Raw genomic sequence first — 20,791 nt, forward strand, 5'->3', positions numbered from 1 at the left:
TTGTTTTCATAAAGGATATAATACTTGGTTAATTAATAATATTTAGTTGTTGAGGATATCTCCCACTTCTCTTGCCCACTCCCCAAAATGTGAAACATTTTTCAATATCTAAAAGATGTATTATTTGCCCACTAGAGCTTCTTTATGATTGTGCAAATATGGTAAATACATACATTTATATGAATATATATACATATATAATATTGACTGATTTAGGGAGTTAGAGAGAGATATATTTAGTTAAGAGATTAGGAAGTAAACATTTCTGAGAAATTTTTAGTGTGGCAATTAAAAATTATAAGAAACTGGCTTTTGAGGAAGAAAAAATATTTCTATTAGGTTTGCACTAGCCAACAAATTAATTGGTCTGTGATCTCTGTGGAAGAGAGAGAGATTGGAAAAGCATGCAACCAGAGTTTGGAACAACTGAGACTGATGACCTGTCAGTCAAATGAAAATATTCTGATTTGGAATGTTACCGGGAGAAACAGTTAAAGGCAAACAAGCTGTTTGGTGGACCCTGGTTACCTTGAAAGATGGAAGAAGGAGGTTTCCTCTCTCTGAATTGAAGACTGAAGAAAGACAAAAGTCCAGATATCTCTCTGACTTGCTTTGTTGATGATAGTGACTGAACTTCCAGACCTATCAGCCATTTCTCTCAATTGAATTATATTCCAACATCCTCCAACCTAAGACTCTGTAGTATTAGGGAAATTCCCAACCCTCTTACCTCCATTTCTATCCTTTCCTGTCTTGCCCAAATAAACCCCTTACTTAAGATGAAGAAGAAAAAAAGTATTTTCATTTGAAATATCATAAACTCAACCCTGAGTTGATTTAAAGAAACCAGAAGGAGAATAACCAAAATGGGGGAGGCAAGAGGGAGGCTGGAAGAGGGAGGAGAAGGAAGGAAGGGAGGGATAAAGAAAATAACTGCCTGATCTTTAGTTATCAATTAGCAATCAATATAGTCCCTTATTATGACATTACAATTTGGCTCCCAGATTGACCGAACTTCACAATTCCTGAAAGCAAAGATGTTCAAGCAAGTGATCTGTGAGGTAGCGGTACTGGCAGCTATTGTAGGCTATTGGATTTATAATATCTTATATAGCAAAATGACTAACATGTTAGTAGATTCAGTTAGAATACATTCACAATACCACTATGTTCATACTCCAGTTGCCATTTCAAAAAGAAAACATTCTCTGGCAAATTCTAACACAGATCTACACCATTTCCATGGCTTCAATACAGACACTGACCTACCTTAAGAGCATTTACACATTTGTGATTCCTAAACATACAGCACAGACCATGGTAGTAGATACAAACTTGGAGACTTTTATTAAGAACATGTTTGAAGAAATTCTGAAGGCAAAAGGGCTGGATCAGATAAAGGATAAGGGAAATGGTCAGGCAGATAATGCACCCAAAGAGAAAAACAGAAAGACCAAGAAAGCAAAATCCAATGCACAGGGCAATGACAGTGACAAGGATATTAAGGCAAATAGTGAAGCTGAGAAAATTTTTCCACTCAAAGACATTTCCAAGGTTTCAAATACACCTGGTGTGTTACACTCAAAGGTTCATAGGCAGATTACTACCCAGGAATTAGATTTCCTGAAGAAAAGGTTCCCAAAATTTATCGATGAGCCCTATAAAACTCATAAGGAGCTGAAGGGTGCTTTCCAAGTTTTTTAAGCCGATTTTCAGTATGTGGAATTTCTTTTGGCAGAACTTTTTAGCCCCCATAAGCATCGCCAATTCATTGATAAAAATAGGTCAGAAAACAATCTGACAAGTTAGCCTACAGAGGAGGAGCAAAGGGAAGACTTTGATTTCTCTAATCCCATCAAGATGACCTACCTGAGGAAATGCAGAGAGGACTTGCTCCAAGCCATAAAAATGTGTTGCTCAAAACCAAATGCATGGGGGAAATTTGACAGACTGGTGCAAAATAAAGGAGAACATCCACCTTACTGTCTGAAATTGCCTGTCTGAAATGGCTGAATCTATAATGGGTTTAGAAACAAACACAGAAGAGTGTATATTGCATTTAAGGAGACAATTTTTGAAATGATGCACACCACACAAAAAACTTTTTCAAACATTATTTTTCAAAATATGACACTGTGAGTTTAATCGAATTATGGGAGGCTGCATCATACATTTTTGAGAGTCACTCAGATCAGAGTAAACAGTTGGCAGATTTAAAGGAAAAATTAGAAGTATCACAGAAAAAATTAAGAGACAAGGAGATTGAAGAAATCAAAAAGTTGAATACTATTAGGACATACCCCAAAACTGTTTATAAGCCAAGAAATGGGCAGAGAGAGACTAGGCAATGTGGTTTTTTTTTTTTTCTGCTATAAGACAGGACACCTGATAAAAGACTGTTTTCTAAAAAAAAAATATGAAGTTAGTAACAACAAAAGCACAAAAGTGAAATAAATTAAGCAAAACCCTATATGCTGTGAGTATTGTATGCTGAAATCCATACAACATGCAACTGACTTGGAAGGAATGAAAGATGCTATAAAATCAGGAGCTTAGCCGAAATATTCAGATATGGTTAGGCGGAAATTATGAAGTCAGGATTATAATGTATGTAGTTTGGTACAAAGAGATAGAAGAACTGGTGAAAAAGAGGCTTCTATTAAACTTAGGAGAAAACAGATGAGAAACAGTGAGTTAGGTGGAAATTATGAAGTCAGGATTATAATGTATGTAGTTTGGTACACAGAGATAGAAGAACTGGTGAAAAAGAGGCTTCTATTAAACTTAGGAGAAAACAGATGAGAAACAGTGAGAAAGGATTGCAAGAAATTAAATCTGTGAGTGAGGAGAAAGGCAATCCAAGTAATAAACCACATGATAGACAGAAAAAAGTAAAACAGCTTGATGCAGAAGTTAAAGACATCATTTCTCAAATAACAACAGAGATAGGAGACTTAGAGAAAAACTGTGTAGTAACCACACATGAAAAAAGTAGAAATCAAGTCAAAACATACTTAGAGAACTTTTTTCAGTGCAGATTGGGCACAGGGATTGAATTTTGTAAAAGAAAAAGTTAGAAAAAGTAACAAACTCAATCAGGACTTAGTGAGAGATACAGAGAAACAAAATGTCAATTCCCTGAAGCAAAATGACTAACAGAAAATCAGATGATGAGTTTACTGTTACCAATGAGTTTACTGTTAATGGAGATGTAAATACTTTGGAAAAATTCATAGATTTGCTTAAAACCCTACAAAACACAGTTAATTCTTCAAAAAGCTATATGGCACAGATCTCCTTAGGGGAAAACAAACAAACAAACAAAAAAATCTCATCTGAATCCCAAAGATGAAACTTTCCATCCTGCAATGACTGATTTAGACAATGCAAAATTTGATAAAAATGAAGCTGATATTACATTTGAAAATAATAATCATATTCAAAGTAATAGAGGTGAAATAATAGTTAAATTTGAACATATGAGTGGAATTAAAGACTTAGAACCTGAAAGAACAGCCAAGGATTCAAATGACAGACTCAAAACCAACATTCCAAATGGAGGGGGGAGGTCTGGTCAAGTAAAATTATATGAACTTAAAATTTGATTTGAATTCATTGTCCAATGTAGTAGAGAATATAGTACAATCAACCTCAAATGAAGATTTCATAGGAAATGATTTAAATCAAGAAGATTTAACTGATTTAACCATACAGCTGGCTGAAAGTAGTAAGAAATGCACAGTGATTCAATAACAATAAATGCCTTAGCTACACAGAAGCCAGAACCATATGAATGGATTAAAGTGGGAAAGAAAAACTATAAAGCTCTCTTAGATACTGGTGCTTCAAAATATGTCCTAAAGACATGTTCAGGGGATACCAACATAGGGGGTATGGTTTCTGTAGCTGGAGCTACGGGATAGATACAATAGGTCACTGAGCTTAAAAGCACTATGGTCAAATTGGGTCCTCTCACCATATATCATACTTTCCTATTAATTCTCTCATGTCCAAATAACCTTTTAGGACAGGATTTTTTGTGTAAGATTCAAGCTACTTTACGATGTGAAAAATCTGGGAAAATTTACTTGCATTTACCCCAAAATTCACTAAAACACTACCCATTGTTAGACTTAGAACAACTAGAAGAAGAACCTGAGAAAATTCAAAATTTAATATCTATGTATGAAGTATATAGTATTGTAAACCTTAAAATTTCTTAGACTTATAAATGTTGGAAATTTCACCATTGGGAAATTTCATACTTGAAAAATTTCCTATTGAGAGTGGGAACTCTATTGGAATATGAACCCCATTGGCATGGGAGGTTCCTCCTGCTCCCTTCTTAAGATTACTTTAGGACAGAAACCTTTTGCTGAACAATGGGAAGGGCTTTGACCTTTGCTTAAGCATAGAACAGGAATTTCTTTGAGTCATGATTGATTTTAGAATTGATACAATGGAGATACTTGGAATGACAGAACCAGGTCTTGGAAATTGCAATCTCCACCCTACTCAGTCCTAACAGGATTTAGGAAGGGCTGCAGCATAGATCAAAATTTAATTATTCCAATCTCTACCCTACTCAGGGTAACAGGATTTAGGAAGGGCTGTAGCAAAAGATCAAGATTTAATTATTTGAGAAAATGACCTTCAACAGACATGTGCAAAGCCACAGACCTCTGGGCGGTCCTGGGTTAAGCTAGAGCCACCAGTGGCACAGGGAAAATGATGGACAGTGATTGGTAGATGTGAGAACTGAGGGGAGGGAACTTGGATGGTTTCCTTAAAGATAGTGGGGTCTGAGGACGGTGAGGGTTGGTTGGAGAGTTTTTTGGCTCTGAGAGGTTGTGCTGCTCTGAAGGAAGCTGGAGGTGGAGGCCATTGAGACTGTTTCTCCATTTTGGTCACGTGAGTAATAGGGACTGATCTCCTTTCTTTGCCTCAGCTATCTAAGGGCTTGGGCCTTTTGGCCCAACCTAAACAGAAGGGGTATTTAAGCCCTATTCCCTTCTCTCCCCTTTCTCTCTCCCTCTCTCTCTATATCTCTAATTCCTTTCTTCCTCTTGTTTGTAATTAAACTCAATAAAAGGTTGATGGCTGACTTGAGTTTTCATTTAGGAATTACATAGCTGAATTCCTTGGCGACCTTAAATTAATATATATCAGTCTTTTAAAGTGATTTCCTTGTCACAGTATATAGTAGTAGTCTCTCAGTGATCGAGAATGACTATATGTATGAAGTACCAAAAGATATACCACAAGGGGTGTTTGCAAAACATCAAAATGATGTGGGTAGCATCAAGTCGGTGACACCAGTCAGGATTGGGGTCAGAAAAGGAATAATGCCTAAGATACCAATACAAATTAAGTAAATTTGCAAAAGAAGGAATAACACCTGTCATAAATAGTTTGCCAAAACAAGGCATATTAAGACCTATTTTATTTGAATACAATAGTCCAATTCTAGCTATTAAAAAGAACAAGCTGAATGAATATGGCACTCCAGCTTGGAGATTTGTCATGGATCTTAGGGCTGTTTAACTTTGTAAGAAAAAGACACACTGTCACACCTTCGCCAAATGATATAATAACCCAAATACCTTCAGAAGCTAGGTGGTACACAGTGCTAGACTTGAGCAATGCTTACTTCACCATACTGTTGCACCCTGATTCTCAAAATATTTTTGCTTTCCAATGAGGACAAACTCAGCTGTACTACACCAGATTAGTGCAAGGATGTTGTGAGTCTGCTTCAATATTTTGTCAACTTCTGCACAGAGAGATTTAGCCACCATAACTTTCAAATATAGCAGATTAATACACTATGTGCATGATTTACTGCTAGCATCACCTGACCCAAAAACATGTTTGGAGGATTCAAAGAAATTATTGATAGAGCCTCATAAGAGAGGGCATAAAGATTCAAAAAAGAAAATTCAGTGGGTCCTTCCAGCAGTAGAATATTTGGGATTTGTCCTGGAGGGGGGCACCAGGAAAATCTCTAATAAAAGAATAGCAGACATATAGAAGCTAGGTATCCCCAGAACTAAGAAAGACCTTAGAGCTTTTCTAGGGGTTGCTGATTTCTTGAGACAAATAGTAGGATATTCTCATATTTCCAGATGTTTAACTGATTTGACAAAGAAAGAAATTAAAGAATCATTGCAATTGATCAAAGAAGATTTCCATGCTTTGTCACAGTTGAAAGGAGCTATTCTATCAGCTCTAGCTTTGGGAATACCAGATTATAAGAAAGAATTCCACTTGTATGTCCATGAAGCTAAAGGCATCGCTTCTGGAATGCTAGCACAGTATTTTGGCTTAAATCTAAGGGCCATTGAGTTTTACAGTTCTATCCTCGACTCTGTCACAGAAAGAATGGTGCATTGCCTCAGGAGCATAGTAGCTACAGCTCTGATGGTCAAGAAATCATATGATATAGTACTGGGATGTAAATTGCATGTGTATTCTGCACACCAAGAAACATGCAGAACATTTGGCCTAAATAGTTTCTTGTTTACAAGGCAAGGTCGAATTCATAATCTTTCTTTTCTATTACTCTAAAATGGAAGATAATTTAGGGTGGGGCAGTCCTTGTAGTTCCTTAGGAAAAACAAATGCGTAGTAAGGACCAATAGATAGATCTGAGCCTCAATTTAAAACTTAGAAATAAACATGATTCAATATTAGAAATGAATCCCCTCATTAGGAATTTTAAAAAGATAGCTAAAGGAAATATTCACAAGATAGTTTCACATTTCTCAATGAAGTAGGGAAATAAATTAGATAAATTGAAAACTGATTGAATGCTTAGTTTCTTATAAATAATCATAGACAATTAATATTTTGTTAAGATCTCCAGTAGAGTTTCCTAGGAATCTGTGCTTGAACTTAAACAATGTTGGATGAAGTCATTTTTCAGTGAAGAGGTAATTAACATACCACATAATGGTAAAGATGTAAATGTCTTGACAACTAGGTCTTTACTATGAATATACCATGAAATTTAAAAGGGATAAATATAAATATTTATTTTAAGATTTTTTAAAAATCAATTTCAACAGCATAAGTTGAGAGAAGCATGGATAGACTACAGTTCACCTGAAAAGGAATGTTTAGAAGATTTAGTACACTGGAGTTCAACTAAGGTTCAACAGTATAACATGGAAATTGGGGGAAAAAAATATGTGATCTTCTGCTGCATAAATTCCAAGAATAAGGAAGTAATATTTATTTGGTATTATTCCCTTATTAGAACAAATCTGGTATACTATGTTCAGTTTGGGGTTTCACAGACTATACGGTATATGGATGACCTGAAAAATGTCTTACTAGAGCACCCAGAAAAATGAAGCAACTTATGAAGGAAAAAGATAATCCTTTTCCTAGAAAAGAAAGGGCTTAGGAAAACACAGTGGTCATGACTCTTTTTAAAGTAAGTTAAAGGGCCACTGTGCAGAAAAATGTGTAGATGTTCTCTTTGACCTCACAAGCCAGAAAAACAAGCAAATGTTGAAAAGTTCAAATTTTAATTTTTATGTCAGGAAAAACTTCAACGAATTAGAGGTAACCTAAATTGAAAATTGAAAGTTGTTGTTCATTGAAATTTTCAAGTAGAAGTTGGATAACTATGCCTGGAATGTCACAGTGTATATTCTTTTTTGGGCATTAGTTGAGACCCTCCTAATTATTTAAAAAAATCTATTTCATCAGAAGAGGATTATTTGAAGATTTTTGTAAACAAGGAAGTATTTAGAATAAATTCTTTTAAAAGTGAGCTACTCTTGGAAACAATCTTCATAAAAACCTCTGACAAAGGTTTAATTACTCAAATTTACAAAGAGCTAAATCAATTGTACAAAAAATCAAGCCATTCTCCAATTGATAAATGGGCAAGGGACATGAACAGGCAGTTTTCAGCCAAAGAAATCAAAACTATTAATAAGCACATGAAAAAGTGTTCTACATCTCTTATAATCAGAGAGATACAAATCAAAACAACTCTGAGGTATCACCTCACACCTAGCAGACTGGCTAACATGACAGCTATGGAAAGTAATGAATGCTGGAGGGGATGTGGCAAAATAGGGACATTAATTCATTGCTGGTGGAGTTCTGAATTGATCTAACCATTCTCAAGGGCAATTTGAAACTATACCCAAAAAGACTGTTTACCTTTTGACCCAGCCATAGCACTGCTGGGCTTGTGCCCCAAAGAGATAATAAGGAAAAAGACTTGTACAAGAATATTCATAGCTGAGCTCTTTGTGGTGGCCAAAAATTGGAAAATGAGGGGATGCCCTTCAATTGGGGAATGGCTGAGCAAATTGTGGTATATGTTGATGATGGAATACTATTGTGCTAAAAGGAATAATAAAGTGAAGGAATTCCATGGAGACTGGAACAACCTCCAGGAAGTGATGCAGAGCGAAAGGAGCAGAACCAGGAAAACATTGTACACAGAGACTGATATACTGTGGTACAATCGAACGTAATGGACTTCTCCATTAGGGACAATGCAATGTCTCTGAACAATCTGCAGGGATCTAAAAAACACTATCCATAAGCAGAGGATAAACTGTGGGAGTAAAAACACTGATAAAAAGCAATTGCTTGACTACAGGGGTTGAGGGGATATGACTGAGGAGAAACTAAATGAACACTCTAATGCAAATACCAACAACATGGAAATGGGTTCGAATCAAGGATACATGTGATACCCAGTGGAATCGCATTTCGGCTATGGGAGGTGGTGGGAGGGGAGTGGGGAGGAAAAGAAAATGATCTTTGTTTCCAATGAATAATGTTTGGAAATGACCAAATAAAATAATGTTTAAAAAAATTAAAATAAAAAAACTAAAAGTGAGCTACTCTGTCAAAGTAACCATGAAAGTAAATGAAATATTATTATCCTTTACAAAATGTATATAGTGAATGTATATAGTTTGGAGATATTAAATAATTTGCTTATTGCTATTTCTGGAATATATAGATTATATGATGAAGCTAAACTATGATTTAGATTAATGGTATGATGATTTCTGGTATCAGCATATTAGTAATTTAGATTTTATATGTGGAAACACTTATTGAAGATAACCACAACAGATTTAGCTTAAATGAGCAAGCAGTTTCCTATATGTAGAAGGAAATCAAAAGCTGCTAAATATCAAATTAGAAACTTATCTTTTACTGGATGTTCTGATTTCTGCCCAGACTTAGTATCCAAAAAGAAAGAACTATTCTCAGCTTGGGGACTCTTTATCTGGCTTTAGTTAGATAAGTCTGACTGCTAAGACCAAAAACCTGTCAGTCCCAGTCCCCTTCTGAGATTTTAGTTTACATGAAGAAAATAGAATATTCTATTGAATTACAAGCTGGAGGTCTAAACAACTTTTCTAAAATTTAGGACTTCTCACACAACTTCAAGAAATGGATTATACACATGAGAGCAATTACAGCTGTCTCTACCAGCTAAGATACCCACAATCCTTACTAGGTAAGAAGTTTAATTACATGCTCATTCATCATCCCCTTTTCACAGCACCTAACATACTCAGGTATAGCTGCACAAGCCTATCAAGGGACTTATAACATAAATATAATATCTATTATTGGAACAACCACAAAATCATGGTAAACATGTAAAATTCTTCACATCTTAGCCCCTTACTTCTTTTCTATTCTTACAGCTTACACACCTTCTAGTAATCATTGACATTGGCATCTTAATTTTTATTTATAGGAGATATTCCATCTCCCAACTCCATGAAGTTTTAGTGGCTGCCCACAATGCCTGAAATCCTTTCTTCTCATCTACACCTCTTTTCTTCCCTGGATTTATTTTTTCATAGCTAAAATCTCACCTTCACTAAAAATCCTTTCAAAATCAATATTAACAAAAATACCTTTGCTCTGTAATAATTACCAATTTATCCTTTATATATCTTTTTGTTCATAACTGTTTTCATGATTTTTCCCCATGAGACTAGAGGGTCATGAGAGAAAGGGCTACTTTTGCCTTGATTAGTATACCAAGAACTCATAACAGTATGAAGCTATCATTGGAAACAACTTTTTTCAAAGTATTTGTTCCCACTGAAAAATCAAAATGCATCCTCTGATTAACAACTCTCATTTTCATACATTAAAAATTGAAAATGAAATATTCTCTCCTAAGATTTAAATATGCTAAAATATAGCATTTAAATTTAACATTTTAAAATACGAAATACCTAGCATCTATCTATATTTCTATTTACCTATGTTATTGTACATAGAGATATAAAAATATTGATAGACGGTAAGTAGACAGAGAGACACACACATACAGATGATAGATATTACTAATATCATCCAATTTGTTTGGGAAAACAGCTGGTTGACATCAGGGAAGATAGAAATTTATGAGCTGAATTTCAAAAGAAAAACATCCTTTTTAAAATTGTTAGATTGGAATATAAAATGACTATCATGATTTAGTAAGTACTAAAGATAATGTACTTATTATATTTGTATCTTTGAATCTTAGGGAAATAATTATCTTTGCCTATGACAACAAATATAAAAATTAATTTGTTAGAAACAGATTTTGAATTGCTGTAACAAAAAAGTATTAAATCAGGAATTATAAAAATATAATAAAACTGTCCATTTCATTGTCATTATTAAATAATCCAATGCTTGTTTTATGTAACATAAAATTGATTTTAGCATTAATAATATGACAAAATTATTTTGAATATAATTTATTTCCTCTATCTCATCTTAGAAAATATTTAGTTTTATTTTTAAAATATACTTCATCACTACATTAATGTATTGATGTAATTAACAATTGATCACATGTGTGTACCTTAATATATATACATATATGTATATGTGTGTGCAAGTGTAATTGCTTATTTGATTAAAACATTTGTTTTATAGGAATGTGTAGTCAAAAAAGTTTATAGACAACTCTCTTAGTAGACTGAAGCTGAGATGGCTTGACTGACCCCTGAAGAGAAAAACACAGATGCTAGAAAAGGAACATGCCAAGTATGCCAATAAAAAAACTATATGAAAAGGTGAATTAAGTCCAGCATGGAAATACATTAATGAAGGACCAGGCCTGGAAGAAATATTAAGGCCAGTAATGTCAATGAAGCAACTAAGAGAAACATTAAGTCCAATGTAAATCAGTTAGATTGAGAGCAGCATGATGACATCATTAGAAGAAAAAAGGAATTCTATAACAAAATCACTGGGCTTGTCTTTGGAATCCATGTTGTTAATATTTTATAGTAGAAGAAACTGAGTCAAACAGAGGTTAATTCACTTGCCCATGGTAAAAGAAAATATTAACTCTCTGAGACCATATTGAATTTCAGGTCTTCCTGCCTCCAAAATCCAATGTTCTATCCACTGAGCTGATACCTATTTTTGCTTGATTTCCCCACTATTGATGCATGTATTTTTGGGAATACATATGATAAACTCTATACCTGTATGTGTGTATGGGTTTATGAACATACACACACATGCTGCTTTAAGCCACCTTTGCTTGTGACTCAATTCCCCATGTTTCTGAAAAAATGCTTAAAAATTTAATGATACTGGCAAAGATAATGATACTAAAAATCATAATTAAATACCATTCAAGAAAACTTACAAAAGCCTAGTTTTAAAGTTTTAATTTATTTTATTCAATATCTATCATGCATTCTTTATAGAAAAGGACAGAATCATTTTTTACAAAGTAAAAAAAAAACAATTATCCAAGTCTTTCAATATCTACTGAATTGTGCGTCAAATTCTTTACCAGAATTTTTTCAAGGAATCTGCTCATTTCTGTTTTTAGAAGCTATCAGAAAATTCAAATGATCTGATATTAAGACAAGCAGTGTGTCATAATGATAAAAAGATTCTAAAAAGGGAAAAAATAGATCATAAAATATTCTGTTAGAAATAGAAATTCTAGAAATAAGCAGTACAAGAAAATATACTGTTAAATCTAGGGTTGTTTCAAATTACTGCTATTAAGTTATTTAATAATAATTTTAATGGACATTTAAAAATATAAGATAATAGAATTAATCTGTAAGAGTAAAATTCTCACTTTAATCAAAAGTCTAAGATGACTTATATAAACTAGCAATGACTTCACCAATGTTATAATTGTAGTAGATCATACAACCAGGATTCAAAACCAAGCATTCTGTCATTAAAGGATGCTTTTATTCCAGTCCTACCTGCTTCCTTCTAATAACTCATTATTTTACATCCACACAGTAATTAGAATAATGATGATAATGATAACCTCTTATCTAGCCTCTCCAATATTATACTAAAATATTAGTTCAATATTGATGACTTGGCATGAAGCCATAAAGTCAATCATATGAATGATATTCTCTTAAGTGATATAGTCATATATTAACCTCCATTACATTAGGGAAAAACCCTCTATATTATATTATGCTATATTATTCAAAAAAAATCGAGCACGAATCTGAAACTTTGGAGCCTAGGGAAGTCCTAGTACAGAGATGAGATACTAAGCACTTCAGACTCTGAGAAAGGGAGATAAAAACATGCTATATTCATATACTTATCAGGAAAATGAAAGAAAAGTCAAGCAAGGGAAGAGAATATGGGACAATGAAATAAATATGATTATTGTCTTGTAAAATTTTTTAACAAAATTTCTTTTATAGAGACAAAGACCCACACACCTGTATTCATTAATTCCATCTTCACAGATAGCTCCATGCTGGTATCCATTTTCTTCGCAACCATTAATATTCAATAGGAAGGTTTTGCAAGTCCATCCAGCAGCACATAAACTGTGGTAGCTATTGTTGTGCTCCTCAGCGTAGTAACACTCTACCTTTGCACACTTTTAAAGAGGCAAAAAAGAATAATTATGCATTTATGTAAACTCTAGTCTTTTAATGTTGCCCTTGTCACAGCAACAAATATTAAATGCACATATATTTACATGTATATTAATGAAATATTGACCAAAATTTGATTCCCATTTTCAATTATCCTACAAAGTTCCATATGTTTGAATATAAAACCAACCAATTTAAGATTTCTCTTTTTCCAAGAAAACATATAAAAATAATTTTGCATAACCATTTAATCATTTAGATAAAAGAAGCATTACTTTGTAGCTTTTATATGTGGGAACTGCTAAAAACACACAAAATTCATTATTTTGATTTCTCTTCAGTTCAATTAACATTAAATTTTAATTCTCTTTATTTCAGTTAGCATAAAAACACTTAAGGCATCTAGGCTACAATGTTTGAAATCTAGTGGTTAGTTCATAACTGTATGTGAATAAATTATACATGTGAATATACAAATAAATATAATATAAAATAATATGATAAGTATCCTACAAAGAAATGAGCAAAATTGCATATGAGGTCTTAGATTCTGACTCTGTCAAAGGAGAATTAAAATACCTTATTTACTATGTAGTCCACTGTATCTGTATGAGAGCACATAGGGGGCTGGGGAAAGAAAATATTTTGCAACCTTAACTGAAGTGATGATATATTTATGCTAAGTTAAAATAATTTTTATATGAAATTTAAAAAATGTAAATATATTTTTCTATGAAAAATTAGAGTGAGTGTAGATAGAAAGCTACCTTTGAAGTCTGTAAGTCTTGGACTGAATTTCCATCTTTTTAAGATGTTTAAGAAAAATATATCAATAAAATAGAAACAAAGAAAATAAAATTTATTTCTACTATATTTTGAAAATCTTGCCAGTTCATTTAAACACTAAGTTCCTAGACAATTTTCTAAAATGCAAACTTCAAAGAATTTGCAGATCATCATTGACAGAAAGAGTTGCTTTTTTTTAACTTTTTCAAAAAATTATTTTTCTTGGAGTTTTTTTTTGTCTGTTTTTTTTCACAACATGACTAATATGGAAATACATTACATATGAATGCACATGTCTAATCGCTATCAAAGTGCTTACTTCCTCAAGGACGGGGAAGAAGAGAAATGGCAGGAGAGAAAGTGAAACTTAACATTTAAAAATGTTAAAAACTGTTTTCCATGTAATTGAAAAAATATGCTTAAAGAAATAAAATTTGGGTTTGTTCCTTCTGCCTTGTCTATTCCACAGGGCAGTTGTGGCATTTGAATAAAGATGAAATAAAAAGATTTTGAAACAGATGCTGCACTTGATGTCTGTGGGGTGGTTTTCTTTTTGTTTTAGGTATAAGGGCTCATGCATTGCCCCCTTTCTGTTGGTATCTATTGTCTTCAGTCCCCAGATTATTCTTTAAGAGGAAAAACAGGAGGAACCTGAACCTGACTAGGAAACAGAATGAAAAAGAAAGGATATGATGCAGGTAGGGTATCAGTCACTGAACCCAATCCTCTATCAGTAAAAGAGCATTTTTTTTTTTTGCTGAGAAATCCCTACATTGCAAAAAAAAATCTATAAAACAGAAAGGAAAATGTCTAACATTAGCTGATAGCAATTCAAGAACTTCTCAGAAATTTGCTTCCTTGTGTAGCAGAAATCAATATTGTGACCAAAACTCAGGGGCTAAAATACTGAGCATGAAGGTATACAGTCAGACTTTTATCTACTGGAAAATATAGATTAAGACCTCTCCCTGCCACTGGGACTAAGATCTACATTGATTCAGTGTTTACTAAATTCTTGGTTATATCTTGATAGAGTATCAAAACCTGGAGTAGGAGATATAAGCCATGCTAGAAGAGAACAAGATCTTATTTATAAGCAAAATTGATAAGGTAAAACATCCTATTTGACTCCTTTAAAATTGTTTTGAGATGGTTTTACATTCTTTTTTAATCATACCAACCTTCTTACAACTTCTTTGTTCTAAAGCTCTATGAACATATTCCAAAGAAAGTGGTGTCTTTCCTTCTAAAGAGAATGATTTATTTAGGAAACTACTTCTCCTAAGGGTATAGCACTGGCAGAAAATTGGCTAACTGCAATTTGTGAAAATGACTGTCATTTTATAGTGACTATTAGGCACTATAGCAATTAAATTTCCCAAAAAGCACTATTTCTTAATTCTAAAATTCTTTAATTAACTAGTTGAGACATCCTAACCTGGTCAGTTGACCCTCTCCCCAATCCAAAAGGAGAATCAAAGGGCAAAAGAGACCAAATTCCTCTAGTGCAGGTACAAATATAGCCCTTGTGAGATTTCGCTCAGTTCCTCCCTCCACCCCCAATCCCAAAACATCTCTGATTGGTAAATAACCACTTAGCTGGTAGACTAAGAGACCTCAATTCCTCCCTCATTACTTCTTCAAGAGAAGAGACTGATCTTTGTTTATACAAGGTAGATGCCAACACATTTAACCATGTGGAGTCCATCAGGAGACTGTTAGAGTTTGTGATTTCTCTTAATCTTTCAGATCAGTCAGGGGATTAATCATGGTGGTGCAGCCCTGCCATTAATCATTTTATCTTTATTAAAGAGGAAAGAACTCAATCCATTTTCATAGTCTAGGTTTCACTCCCTTCCCAACGAATGCCAGTTCACAATGAACATGTAGCAAATAGCAAAGAAGTCATTTCATTCTAATGGAAAGCAAAATGTAAATCAGAGAAAGTATACCCAATAGAATATATAGCAGACAATACACATAGTAAATCAGGTATCATGCTAGGAGCAAGATAAATTAGATTAACAGGAAAAAGAATCTCAGATCTCATATAAGGAAAAACTCTTACAAATGTTTACTATAGTAAACTGGTAATTGGTATATGATTTAAGTGCTGGTTTTCTGACATGTTAGCTTCTCTGGTGTTTTGTTTTTTTTTTTCGTTGCCTGGCTTCTATGTTGGTACAATTTTCAATAATTGCCTTCTAACAGTTTGTAATCCATGTTCTCTCTCTCTCTCTTTCTTGTACTCCCTCCCCTAGATTAGAAAACATATATAACTTACAGTAGAGGAAAATTCAAAAAATTTATATAAAGTGAAGAATGACATTCTTCAATTTGCATTTATACAGTCAGTTCCTTCTATAGATGTGGATATACTTTTTCATCATGAATACCTTGTACTTGTCCAAGATCAATTCATTTATAACATCAATTAAATCATTCACAGCTGATTATTATGCTTTATTGCTTTTATTGTGCACAACATTCTTCCAGTTCTGCTCACTTCAATTTGCATCACTTCATATAAGTCTTTCCAGATTTTTTGTAATCATCTTGTTCATCATTTATTATAGTACAACGGTATTCCATTACAATCATATAACACAATTGTTTCAGCCATTTCTGAATTTTTATATATATATATATCTTCTACTTCCAATAATTTGCTACCACAAAAAGATTGACTATAAGATATTATTATATAGGTAGGTCCTTTTTAACCCAGTCTTTTTCTCTCCCTTAAGAGATCTAAATAGCTTGAACTGAGTAAAATTTTCCCCTCTCAAACCTGGAAGTCCTAGGACACCTTTTAACCTTTCACCAATCTAATACTGCCCACCTCAAACAGGCTAGAGCAATGATCAATACATTTCTATCAATAAAGAAAGTTGTTTCCAAATGGTTCTTGAATCAAAGCTTAAATATATTTCACATTTTTAAAAAAATTAAAGCAGTCAAAGGTTAGCCTTTTTGATTGTAGTGTACTCACATAGCTCTGTATTATGAAATTAAGATAATTTCCTCAAGAACAGAGTCCAAATACTGGACATGGAAAGCACCAGTGATCATTACAAAAATAATCAGGTTTATTAAGCATAAACTACTAAGGAACAAATCAGTCATCATGGTGTAATCCTGTAATCTCTTCTATTTGGACTTGCTGAAGTTGTTTAATTGCTTAATCTTCAAAAGAATAAAGGCAATTGAGCAATTGTCCAAGCAATGTCTGGAATAAAAATGATAACCTTATGATAATAAGAGACACTAGAGTGCCTAACAAGTGGTCAAAATGTCCCATAAAGGAAAGAGATAGATGAAAGCTCTTATAATTACTAGGAATAAGATTTGGCCTTTAATTGACCATGTTTCTTCTTTCCTGTATAAATTAGGGAAACAATTTAAATAAATAAATAACAAAAATAACAATTTCATTTCAGTGACATCAGTGTCCTAGATGGAATAAATGTATATAATAACATAAGTAAATGATATGGAAATATAGAATTTAGCATTTAATAAGAAGAAATAATAAAGAAGATTTTTTCAAAATAATCACTTATGTCAGATATGTCTTGAATAGGACTTTTGATTACAAGACTTAGAGAAAATTAGAAAGAACTTATCTAAGTTTTCACTTAAGTGTCACTCCTCATTTCTCAGATGAGGAAGTCCTAATGAATTCATTCATTAATTCTAGTACACACAAGTTAAAAGTAGCTGAGACAGGATTCATAATTTTCACCTAGAGATTCTGACTCTTACACTGAGTCAAAGATAATTTAGAGGTTATTTCATTTAAACTCCTCATTATGCATATGACATACATAAATCTCCAGAAGATTAAATGATAGAAGACTTTGGGGGGGGGGGGGAATGGAGCCAAGACGGAGGAGTAATCCAGAGCAACTCCATGCCACCATGAGAATCCTCTCTGACAAAGATTAAAATATCACCACAAAACAAATATAAGAGTGAAAGAACCAATAGGGAGAAAGAGTGAAACAACTTTTAAGAAAGAAAACCCCAAAAGCTCAGTATAGACCTCCAAGGGTGTGCTTGATTGAGTCTAGTACACAGCACCTCCCATTATCAAGATAAGAAAGAGATCAAACACTTATACCTAAGCTTGAGGAAAGTCTTTAAGCTATCAGCATCTCAAGGTTCAGCAGTGGCAGGAGGCTTTCACAGCCCCTACCCCTCAGATTACCACATTATCCACCCAAACCTACCTTTAATTAGATAGGAAAAACAAAAAACAACAACAAAAATAGCATGTTACTCTGAATAATTTTTATGGAGGTAAGGAACAAGGAACAGGCACAGAAGGGGGGCAATGAAACCAAAGGAAACACATACAAGGTCTAAAAGAAAAATATGGATTAGACACAGATCCTGGAAGAACTAAAAAAGGACTTCAAAAAACAGATAAGAAAGGCAACTTCTTGGGTTAAGATAGCTGTTGCATAGAAGCAGGACTCTTCCTCTCCTCACTACCAACTTATATAGACAACTTCAAAAGGCCAAAATAAATCAATTTCAGATGAACAAAGGCACTCCACAGTAGGGAACAAATTGAAGTTACATGGGATTTGGGCATTTCTACACTATAAGGGGGTGAAATAGTTCCCACCAAAATGTGAGCTAATCAACCCTCCCCCACCCCACCTTCAAAACCAGAGTTAGAGCCAATGTGCCAGAATTAGAGTGAGAAAGGGACAATCATTGGGAGGTGAATAATACAAGGGATTTACCCCCGAGAGCAGCTGGTCTTGAGACCCCAGGAGGCTGGGGAATGTGGAACTTGGGTGAGGAGATAGAGCATAGAGGGGTGCATACAGTAGAAGCTGCAAAGACTCAAGAGGTGGCTTCAGGCAAAAACCACACTCCTTAGATCCATTCCCAGAGAGCCTGCACTACTTGTTCAGACTTCTGACTGGAAAGGGAAGGGAAAACCATCATAGTAATGGCCAGCAATGTCCAGTAAATACAACCTTCAACCACCAAGAAGAACAAGAGAAAGAGAAATTTTAAGGAGAAAAAATCCAGACTAAGAGGAAACAGCAGATGACTAACAAGTAAACACATCAAAACCTTCCAAAAAATATAAATTGGCCACAAGTTCTAGAAATATTTAAATCTGAGATTATGAGAAAGACGAAAAAGTTTTGGCAAGAAAAGTAGGAAAGAGTTCAAAAAGAAAATAAGAGTTTAAAACACAGGAACTCCTAATTAGAGAAAGAAGTGATGAATAAATTGGTTTTAACCAATTAACCAAAATTAAACATCTGGAAGTCATGAAAAGCAGTATAGACAAAACCAAAAAACAGAAAACCAAAAGGTTATATATGAAGACCTGTCTTTAAAGACCAAAATTGGGCAATTAGAAGCCAATGATTTCACAATACAGCAAGAATTAATAAAGAACAGTCAAAAGACTGACAAAATAGGAGGAAACATGAAATATCTCATTGACAGAATGACTGACCATGAAAACCATTCTAGAAGAGACAATTTGAGAATCATTGGGATATTTGAAAATTCAGAACTAAACAGAAACCTTGACATAATGCTACAAGAAATCATCAAAGAAAACTGCCCTAATGTTCTTGACCAAGAGGGCAAGAAAGACATAGAAAGAGATCATGCTCTGTACTAAATCCTCAAAAGACAACCCCCAGAAAAGTAATTGGCAAATTTAAGAGCTTTCAAGATAAGGAGAAAATATTATAAGAAGCCCGAAAGTGACAATTCAGATATCAAGAAACACCAGTCAGGATTACACAGATCTGACAGATTCCACACTAAAGGACCACAAGTCTTGGGAAATGATATCCTAAAAGACAAGAGAATCAGGTTTACAACCAAGGATCTCCTACCCAAAAAACTGACTATATCCTTGGGGGAAGGTATGAGCATTCAACTAAATAGAAGATTTCCAAGTATTTATAAAGAAAGGACCAGAACTAAGTGGAAAGTTTGATGTCCAAACACAAAAATCAAGAGAAACATGAAAAGGTAAATAAGAAAGAGAGAGATAGAAAAAAAGAAAGTTTTAATTTTCTTCTTTAAGGGCTTTCATAAGGTTAAATTGCTTAAATTACTAATATGGAAAAATGTTATTTGTAACTCTCAAAAACTGTAATTAGAAGAATTATTCATACAGAGAGGTTTGGGTAGTAAGTGGTCTAAGAGGATATATGAAAAAAGAAAAAAAGTTGGGGAATATAAGATGGTACCAAGAAAAAATTGAAGGAGTAAGATAAATAGGATAATCTATACCACACAAAGATGCTCATGGGAAATGGGGGGGGGGAGAATACTATTATAAGAAGGAGAGGAAGAGAGTGTTACTAGGTAATACATAAACCTTACTCTCAGTGGAATCAATTCTGAGAGGGAAGAGCAGCTATAAACATTGGGGTATCAAATTCTATCTTATTTTACAGGGAAAGTGAGAAGAGAAAAAGCAAGGGAGGAAAAGGACATGAAGTAAAAAAATGGGGAGGTAATTTAATAGACCCTAAAAAATAATAAGAAGGAAGCAAAAAGGGAGGAAGCAGAAAGGGAAGTAAAATGAGGGCAGTGATTAGGGGGATTGATTAAAATCAAACCACTGGTTTAAAAGAAAATTGTGAAAGAAGTCGAGGCAGGACAAGGAGACGATATCAAAATGTTGGGGAAAACACAGGTGGTAATCATAACTCTGAATGTGAATGGGATGAACTCATCCATAAAACAGAAGCAAATAGCAGAGTGGATTAAAAAACAAAATCCTGGACTTCCGGTCAAGATAGCGGCTTAGGGAAAGCTAAAGTTCAGATCTCCGGAAAACCCTTCCCGACCAATCTCAAACTATAAGCTCCTAAGATGCCGAAATTCAAAACGATCAACAGCATAGACCCTGGGAATCCTCCTCCTGGACCTGGTCCTGGATGAAAAGGTACGGCCCCCCTCAAAAGCCAGAACCTGAGATCACTAGGACTTAAGGGGTAGGAGCGCAGAGTCCAAGGCTCTGGGAAGCCGCAGCTCCGCCCTGCTCAGAGAGCAGGGTAGTCTGATACAACAGCAACCCTCGGGGCGGGCAAGACAGCCCTACAGCCAGCTATTCTGAAGGCAACTTC

At 34.1% G+C, this 20,791-nt stretch overlaps 1 protein-coding gene across 3 annotated transcripts in view; it reads right to left on the reverse strand.

Annotated features, from left to right (window-relative positions):
* Nucleotides 1-20,791, reverse strand: part of EYS (eyes shut homolog) — a 743,667-nt gene that overhangs the window by 683,906 nt on the left and 38,970 nt on the right. For all 3 annotated transcript variants that reach the window (XR_008916582.1, XM_056818439.1, XM_056818440.1), the window contains exon 3: nt 12,720-12,883. Coding sequence is in view for 2 of the 3 variants with exons in the window: in XM_056818439.1 (XP_056674417.1) it covers nt 12,720-12,883 (164 nt within the window). In the remaining variant the exon portion in view is untranslated. The remainder of the gene's footprint in view (nt 1-12,719; nt 12,884-20,791) is intronic.

The sequence above is a fragment of the Monodelphis domestica genome, chromosome 2 (genome assembly GCF_027887165.1).
Source record: "Monodelphis domestica isolate mMonDom1 chromosome 2, mMonDom1.pri, whole genome shotgun sequence".
NCBI lineage: Eukaryota > Metazoa > Chordata > Mammalia > Didelphimorphia > Didelphidae > Monodelphis > Monodelphis domestica.